Source organism: Coloeus monedula (genome assembly GCF_965178545.1).
Source record: "Coloeus monedula genome assembly, chromosome: 5".
In the NCBI taxonomy this organism is placed as follows: Eukaryota; Metazoa; Chordata; class Aves; order Passeriformes; family Corvidae; genus Coloeus; species Coloeus monedula.
The window spans coordinates 43,629,012-43,637,951 of record NC_138785.1 but is presented as its reverse complement, the minus strand read 5'-3'; the positions used below and the strand labels follow the sequence as shown (position 1 = coordinate 43,637,951).

At 49.6% G+C, this 8,940-nt stretch overlaps 1 protein-coding gene across 1 annotated transcript in view; it reads left to right on the top strand.

Annotated features, from left to right (window-relative positions):
• Window positions 1-6,979: 6,979 nt before the first annotated feature.
• The window catches only part of MTNR1A (melatonin receptor 1A), a gene marked incomplete at both ends in the record, with an annotated part of 52,420 nt that continues 50,459 nt past the window's right edge, over window positions 6,980-8,940 (top strand). The window contains one exon of the mRNA XM_082282423.1: window positions 6,980-7,172. Within this exon, the coding sequence (XP_082138549.1) occupies window positions 6,980-7,172 (193 nt within the window). The remainder of the gene's footprint in view (window positions 7,173-8,940) is intronic.

The following is an 8,940-nucleotide window of genomic DNA, read 5'->3' as shown; positions in this document are numbered from 1 at the left end:
CTAGCATTATATCATGGAATTGTGTCATCACCGTTTCAATCAAGTCTTATTCCGCTGACTTCAGTTCTTTATTAACAACCTGAAACTAAAATATTGACTACACACAACAATCCTATGCTTCTCCATTTTAAGCATTTTAACTTCTGCAATCCCCCAGACTGAGCACCCCACCCTACCCTAGGCTCATTCTTTTCTTGCTTTATGCCAAAGACTACCAATTTCAATTTTTCCCATTCATTTCAACCGTTTCCATTGTAGTTTCTCCATGCACTCTGAGGCTGTATGCATTTTTCTGCTTTTCTACACTTGGTAAGAACTGCACTGGCTGGATTTTAATACTTAAGCTTTACTACAGTCAATTCTTTCTGTAGTCCCTTTCCAGTTCAGTGATTTCAATTCAAGACATGTTCCTTTTATTCCCCATTTTTAAACAAAAGGAAAGCCAAAGAAAACATTCACTCAGACTGACAAAAGAGTCATATAAAAGAATACAAGGGGATATTGAAAGGTTTTAAAGTAGCTGCCAAGGAGGAAAAAAAAAAAAAAACCACACAACAGCAGAATATTCAAAGGTGAATATAAAAATATACAACAAGAAAGTGAACATTATTTCTATTTTAAACCATTCTGTATGCTCTGTTAAAGGAATATGCTATTTCCCTGACTGTAATAGATTCCTGTATAGAAAAAAAAAAAAAAACCAAAACAAATTTAAATGTTAAGTAGACAGGCTGGATTTGGTCAGCACAGTGAGAACATCAGAGAAATGGGTGGGCTGGAATCACTGTGAATTTTTGAGCTTGCTAAATAAAAAAGCTCCGTAATGGCATAAAAAACCAGGCAACAGCCTTGCAAGAAAAGAATACCAGCTAACAATCTGAATGTGCAGGTACATTCTGGCTTTTGGCACAGCTTTTATTTTATTGCAGGAGTATTTAAACGTCTATAGTTAATGCAAGTAAATGGTATCTACCAGGAACTGTGGAACTGTGCTCAGGGGGCAGGGCAGAAGAGTGACATGTTGTCATGACACTGTAAAATGCTACTGCCATGGAAATCCTTATTCTTAACATTTTAAATGCAGAGTTGAAGGAAGCTGAAGGCAACCACAAATAATAGGACAGTTCTGTTTCCTTGGTGCACACACGTGTGGTAATACAGAGTGCCCTGTCTCTAGCAGCCTTGTTTGTTACTGGACTGCTCACATTGTGGAACAATCTACATCAATCAGCTCTCAAAAGTAGTTGCTGGGGCCAATATCCTGAAGAATCCCAGGACAAAGAAATGGACGTGGCAAAGAAATAGACCAGAAGAACAGTCTGAGGTAAGCAACCTCACTCCATATGTAGCAAAGTAGGTCTCTTAGTGTGATCTACCACGAGATGCACTGATTTAGAAGTCTTGGAGCCACTGAAGATAAAGCTGAGTATTAACTCACCTATCTCAGCAACTTTGGTCTGTGACTGTGGGCATCAAAAAGTATCAGCTTCTGATCAGGATTTATAGCCCTGAACCTTACCCACCCTCATCTCCCCAACTTCAAAATTAGCTCCAAGTTAATCTTTAAGATCAAAATTATGAGGTAGCATGCTTAAAACAGTCAATTGCAATATACAGCATTGCACTTTCCTATCCTAAAATACAGATAAGCTGAGATTGGTTATCTTTTCTGCTTGCAAAGTTTCAAAGATAATTTTCTAATCATCATGGAGAATGCTTTAACAATTATATAAAATGCCATTCCACAGTGAGAAGCTACTATTTTTTCCTTTTGAGGCCATTTCATATTGCAGGAGAAGAGAGTATTAATGCAGAGAATAGTCCTAGGATGTAGTTTCATTTCTAAAGAACATTGGTCCCTGTCACAGCCATGTGGTGAATGACATCTCACCTTAGAAACCCCAAAGCCAGAAGCAAAAGCAGACTGTGTTGCACAAGAATTGTCATAACAGCGCTCTCTGAATACAAAAACTGGGCTCTAAGGCAGTGCTGAATGAAGAATTAAAGAGCTGGCACATTTCCCATCAATCTCTTACATCATCCGCCCAAACCTGATACTCATAGAGAGGGTGCAATTTACAGTTGTTTTATGACTTACAACATGAAGGCAGGAGATGCCACAGATTGTAAGTAAGAAAAAACCACTGAAATAAAAGACTTGTCAGGGAAAGAAAGCCACACATCACAAAATAAAACATGACAAAATTGCAGCACTCTGAATCACTCCTCTAAAAGACAAAAGAAACAACAGCCACGATTTTTTGTAGTGTTGCATCATAGCCAATGGTCTGATGTAATGAGGAGTAGTAGATACCTCTTTCCATGGGATGAGCTGCAGTAAACCTGCTGCCACAGAAGTTTAACTGTTGAGGAAGTGGAATTGCCCCATAGGTGTGTCAGCAAGATTTGTGTACTGAACAGCAGCTGTCAAGGCAGGTTTATGGGGAGAACTGTGTCAGTGTGCTGGGAGAGCAGCCCAAGAGGCTGCCAAATGTAATGGTGAAAATGTCTCCAAGCACCACAGTGGAGAGGAGCTGTGAGTTTCCTTTCCTTCCTAGAGTGCTCAAGAACCGTCAGCATCATAACTGTTCTTCAGCATAACAGGGGAATTATGAAGGTCTCAAAACAGTAAGGAGTGGCACCAGACAGAATCTGCACCCACTTAATTTAATGCTAAGCATTCAAACGGGCAGCTGCTCCTACTCTCCACACTACTGCTCACCACAGAAACACACTCCCAGTTGGCTTACCGCATTTTTTTGCCACCTTAATTCTAAGATAGTTTCAGCTTTTCACTACAGAAATACCTGTTGTGATTGAGCAGAATAGAGTCTGCATTTATATATTTCATGCAGCTTCTGGGGTTCTCTGAAGGAGAGAAAGGCACCAAACCATAAAGGATATCAGAAGCTGCTGCTTCACTGCTACAGGTACCACAACTTACCTAGCTCCCTGCTCCAGTGTAGCCCTCCAAGGCCTTCCTCCCATACTTGTATTCAAGTCAGCCCTTTCCAAGATATCTGTCATCAGCCTCCACAACTATTTCCTCTGATGTAAGAAAACCACACCGTACCATGGTGAAAACTTCTGCAGAGGGAGACAAGCATTCTGCCTTTTACTCTCCCACTCCATTCTCTGCCAGGCACCCATACCAGCAAGCTCTGAGTACTTGCCCCTGTTACTGACCATCTCAGTCCTGTCTGCCAGGCAGTCTCCATTCTCTTACTCAGAGAACCAGCTGAATTGCTAATTTCTTCTCATGTTTTCTACATTTCAGATGTACGGTGCTCCCTCAACTCATCTAATGTGCCTTGCTGTGTAGCTTTAAGAGCTTCTCCACAGGAAAGACAAACCAGGAGCCAAGGAAAACCTGAACCCAGGCACTGCCTACACCAATGAGCATGGTCTCACAGGACCTAAGAGCAGCAGGCAGGGCCAGATGCTGGCAACAGGCTCAAATGACAGCCTTAGTCAGGACAAAAACAAGACTCAGGCCTAGCACTCACCCAGAGAGGCCAGGTTGCATCAAGAGGAGACAGGACCAAAACCAAGACTACAACATCAGTTCAAGATCAGCCAGGAAACTTGGCTGGAGACAGAATGGGCAACAGGCACACCCTGGGCAACAGGCACACATAACTCAAGCAAAAACAAATCAGGACTCTTTTGTGACAGATCAGACAAGTTCTGTGTTTCTGCATGTAATAAAAGCTCTGCCAACTTTGCTCATTACAGTGGAGTCAACCCTGATTTAAATTATTATAATATGGGGTGACTGGGACAAGTGATGTTCTTGTGCCTTGATCTTATCTTACGCTGCTTTAATGTAAAGCATCGTTTAACACTCAGTTGTACTTTAAAAATGCATATGTAGAAAAAATGTAGAAAATGTGAGGGGAGAGAGACCAGCCTCAGAGGATGTAACAAACAGTACCAAACTGCCTCTAAGATTGTCTGACTGACTGAATGTTGATCAGTGTGAAGTAACTGATGTTGTTAGATCTGCTCCTCTGCAGTTTTCACAGCTTGCTTGTTTTGGGTGGCATCTAAGAGTCTAACTCTCCAGAATGTGAGTAAACACATGCAAAACCTTAAAGAGCAGCATTTTCTAGTATGAGGTGTCTCTGTCAAGGTGAGAGGGAGGAAAGAGAAGGTTGTCCCACTCCCTAGTAGGGAATGGGAAGGTGGTTCTTGCTGGAGCCTGACCCACATCCTGATGCTCATCTCCCACTCTGCATGAAACAAAGCCAACACATGGAGCAACAGCACAAGGACTTCTCAATGTATCATGGTGCTTGCTGCTGCTTGGGTCACCCTTAGCTCTCATGTAGGCTTTTCTAGTAGGACATCTACAGTCCCCTTTTCAGGAAGAGTTCCCTTCCCTAAGCATTGCTCTCACCAGCACAAGCAGCCTTGGTCCAAGATACACTCTTGTCATTAGACTAAAACGGGATGGATTGAATGGTATCTCCATTCCCCTGTGGGTCTAAATTGTAAATATGTCACTGAACATCCCAGGAATGAGGCAATTAACAGCAGTTCCTGCACGGACCAGATTCCCTTTCTTTGAAACAAAATCATGGGCTGATCCTCATCATCAATCTACCTTCTGGTTAAAAATACCTGACCTTGTGAAACTTCACAGCTCTCTCTGGGCAGCCAGCCCCTCCCTGTCCAGTGAAACACCCGTGGAGGTCTACTGAGGACCAGGCAGTTCTGCCTGTATCCACGTGTGGCTGTCCTTGATCTGATATCCCCCTGATACTGGCTCCTCCTATATTTAATCTTCTCCCACAGCTTGCTAACCTACTTGTTATGCACCTACACGGACACATGCACTGAGCTAGCTGCAAGGGGGGATGGAGGGCGGGGGCTGGTGGTGGGTGGATGTGGATGTCAGGGCGTGCTCACCACCACCCTCTGCCCAGGAGCTGCGGCGCCGCTCTGAGGGGTTCCTCCTGCAACCTCCTCTGTAGTGCGGGCTGCTGCTCTCCATCTCCAGTGATGGATGGGCTTTGCTCTCCTGGGAAGCAGTTGGAAGGAATGCTCTGTAGTGCCGACACTTCTCCCCGGGTCTGCCGTTTATCGGGGCGGCGGGGAAACACGCTGCCGGAATATTGAGCGTTTAATAAGTCAGTAGGTGATCAAATAAATCAGCGCTTCCCCCACGAAACAGAAGCGGTCTCATTCACCAGCGGGAGGCTGAGCGGCGGTGCTCATCGCTCCGCTGCCCGCGGTGGTGAAAGAAAACCGTGGGTGAATGGGAAGCTCGGGGTTTCCCTGGCACTCAGTCGTGCAGGCTGGGACTGCGGCGCCTGCCCGGGCGGGGGTGCCGCTGCTGCCGCCGCCGCCCTGCCTGTCCGCGCCCCTCCGCGGCTGCGGGCTGGCCGCTCCCGCGTTCTCCTGTCACACCCGCCGCGTTAGGCAGCAGCTGGTCACAGCGGTGGCTTTGGTTATCCCTCACCTCGGGCTGCCACCGTGAGCCCGGGCGGCTGAGCGCAGGCTGCGGCCGCATGAGCCCCTCCCGCCCCGCGTAGAGCCGCGCAGAGACACCGCCTGCGCTCCGCAGCGCCGGGCGGAGGCTGCGCCGCCCAGGAGCAGCCCCGCGCTCCCTCTGCGGACTCCCCGCTTGCTCCCAGTCGCAGCACCCCCATGAGCGCTCCGGCCGGGATGGCTGTGGGTGCGCGGGGCCGTCCCTGGCCGCCAGCACCGCGCCCAGTCCTCAGCACAGCGGAGGACAGCGCGCACTGCCATCCGCGCTGGCAGCCCGTTACCCTGAATGGGAGACTGATCCCCCAAGCCCAGTTTGCTCAGAGATTTTCAACAGCTCTATATCATGCAAGCGAGAAGACTCAGTCAGAAGAAAGTGCCTTTTTTTTTTTTTTTTTTTAAATTTATTTAGCAGAGCGCCCACCGCACGAGGGGGTGAGGGGATAGCCTGTTTAGTCATCTGGGTCCTCCTTACGGCTGGGCAATGGCTCCCTGTTCCTTCCTTTCTTTGAAGCAAGTGCTGCTTTTGGGGAACAGGGGAGCCAGACTTCACCGGGCTCATAGGGGTGGCACAGGGCATCCCCGCTACCTTTCTCTCTGTCTTCCCTGTGCAGATCGTCCCCGCTGCCGAGGGTGCGGGGGAGGAAGAAGGGCTGCAGGGGAGGAAGGGGGGGCTGCCGAGGTGGCGCGTGTCCCCCCCGCCGCCCCCTCGCTGCGGCGGCACGTGGTGCTCCCGGGACGCGGGTCCTCAGACGCCCCCCGCCGCCCCTCCCGCCCAGACAGCCAGCCTCCTTCGCGAGGAGCTTTTTATAGCAGCCCCGACCCGCTCCCCAATGGGAGGTTTCTCGCCGCGCTCACGTTACCGTGCGGGTGCGATGTTAAATAAAGGAGGGGGAGGAGGGGAAGGGAGTTCGGCGCGCTCCTAATTAAGAGCCGCCGTTAACCAGGAGAGCTAAAAATAGCGCCGAGCGCTGCAAACCACCCAACCGCAGACAGCAACCCCCGTCGATCCCTGCCGCGCCTCCGCCGGTGAATGGAGCGGCCGGCGCTGAATGAGCGGCCGGGAGCATGAATGGGGAAGCGGAGCGCGGCGTGAATGGCGCGGCGGGGGCCCGCGGGGGGGCGCTGTGGCGCCGCGCGGCAGCAGCTGGAGCCCGGGCCGCGCACGTGCCGGCGCGGGGGCGGTCGGTGTCACCTGGCGGCAGCGGTGGCGGCGGGCGGGGCGGCGGCGCGGCCGGGCTATAAAAGTGTCCCGCCGCGGCACATGCACGCTTCGGGGAAACTTCCTGCCTGCGCTGGCGGCGGCGGCCGCCATGGGAGGTGCGCCCGCTCCCGCCAGCCCCGCTCCGCCCTAGGGCGGGCAGCCCACCGGCACAGGGCGGCCGCGACCCGCGTCCCTACCTGCCCTGCCCTGCCCCCGCGGGAGGCAGCGCTGGCGGGCGCACCCCCTCCGCCGGTACCCGGTTGTGCCCTGGGAGGCGGCGGCAGGATGAGAGTGAACGAGAGCGAGCTGAACAGCTCCGTCCTCCCGCGGGACCCGCCGGCCGAGGGCGCCCCTCGCCGCCAGCCCTGGGTGACCTCCGCTTTGGCCGCCATCCTCATCTTCACCATCGTGGTGGACCTGCTGGGCAACCTCCTGGTCATCCTCTCCGTCTACCGCAACAAGAAGCTGCGAAACGCGGGTAAGGGGCGGCGGGGAGGCCCGGGGGCGCCGCCCGGGCTGGGGTGGGTGGGGGTCCCGTGGCCCCGGGATGCAGCCCCGTGGCCTCTTCGTCTGCCCGTAAAACTTTCCCCGGGCGCGCAACTCCGGGGTTGGGCTCTTTGCCTCCATCCCCAGCTGGCGGTTATAGACTGTGACAGATGCCAAGAGCTCCGTCTTTCCTGCCGAGTCGGTAATCGAGCGGGAAAGGGTATTTTTAGCTCCCGCCACCAAATCCTGGTGTTATTTTTAGCGCTCGGCAGTTCCCACCTAGCAAAAGAGAATGGCAAGTAAGTCGTATTTAAGAATGAAATTTAGACACGGTACCGGGAATGCTGCCTTGGCATACAGTGTGTGTCTGTGCATGCTGGATGCTCTTCTTCTGATTGATTTTCTTTAAGTTACAGAAATGTCTCCAGTAACATATTCTATGGTTGGAGCTTCAAATCAAGCGAATACGAAGTTATAAACATTGCAGGATTCAGACAATTCCCTCCCCCCCCCACCTTTGTTCACTTCCTACTTGCTGTCTAGGTGTTTGGGGAATGGAAAATATCTAACAGAAAACGGCTTTAGGCACTTTTTAAAAAAAAAAAATCTCTAATTTTGACAGGATGGAATCTGTGCTGGTCTATTGAGTAAATCCCTCTTAGTTCATGGATTATTGGTCAGACAGGCAGGAACTTCTTCAGATTCATTCTGCTTTATCATGTCAGACCAGCTGCTGTGCACGTGTACCAAATCTGTGCACTCCAAACCCTATGCATCTTTCATTGAAAAAAATACAGGAGCATGTGAAGAGAGCTGCACTGGTAATGAAAGCAGAATTTCACTCCCATGACAACTGAGAAGCTTGTTTTTTTCACAATGGAGCTGTCGGGGTTCTCATTGTTACTGCACTAAGTTCATTAGCTAGTGGTTTAAAATTCATCTGAGGGGGAACTTGAGCCTGGGCTTTGCTCTGAGCTAGACTAAGAAAGGTATCTAGTATTGGACTCTGTCAAACAGTGGCATGCTTATCTTTCTAAGGTTAATTCAGGTAATTCAAGTTTCAGGTTTTTTTCAGCCATAGTGGAATGCCTCACACAAGATCAAAATGAAGAGTAACAGATTTTAATTTTTTCCTCCCTATGATTGCCACTGATGTAAATTCTAAAGGCAGTATTATCTTCCTGCTTTCATTGGCAGAAACTTCATTCACTGGAGCTGGCACTGTAACACGTGCAGTAGCATATAATTGAGAGGAGATTCCAACTCCAGAAGTCCACGTCAGGACTTGACTACCCTTGTTCCCTGGCAGATTTTTAGATGGAGGGAGAAAGGGTTAAGACAAGCATATTACTGGAGTTACTCTAGGGAAATGGGTGATATTCTCCTCCTCCTTAATTAGCAATTCTGTACTTTAGCACTTCTGTGGGGAATTTGCAATACAGACAAGTCTGGTGAAGTCCGAAATAAACGTGGTATCTGTTTTCTGGAGATGTAACTGAATCCTTGGGCTCTGTGTGTGTGCATACTCTGCTGTAGATATCGTGTAATCCCTCCTGAATCTCAACACTTGCTCACTCTTACTGCATTTCTTGTTCTTGCCTTTTCTGTCATAGTGACTGTTAAGAGCTGCAATAAACTGGCAACAGCTAGGAGAATAGAGCATTCTTCTGAACATAAAGTCTTTGAGACTGGAACATGAACTAGATACTGATTGACCCTCTGAAATTAAGGATTAATTAAAACAAGTAGATACTTGGTAC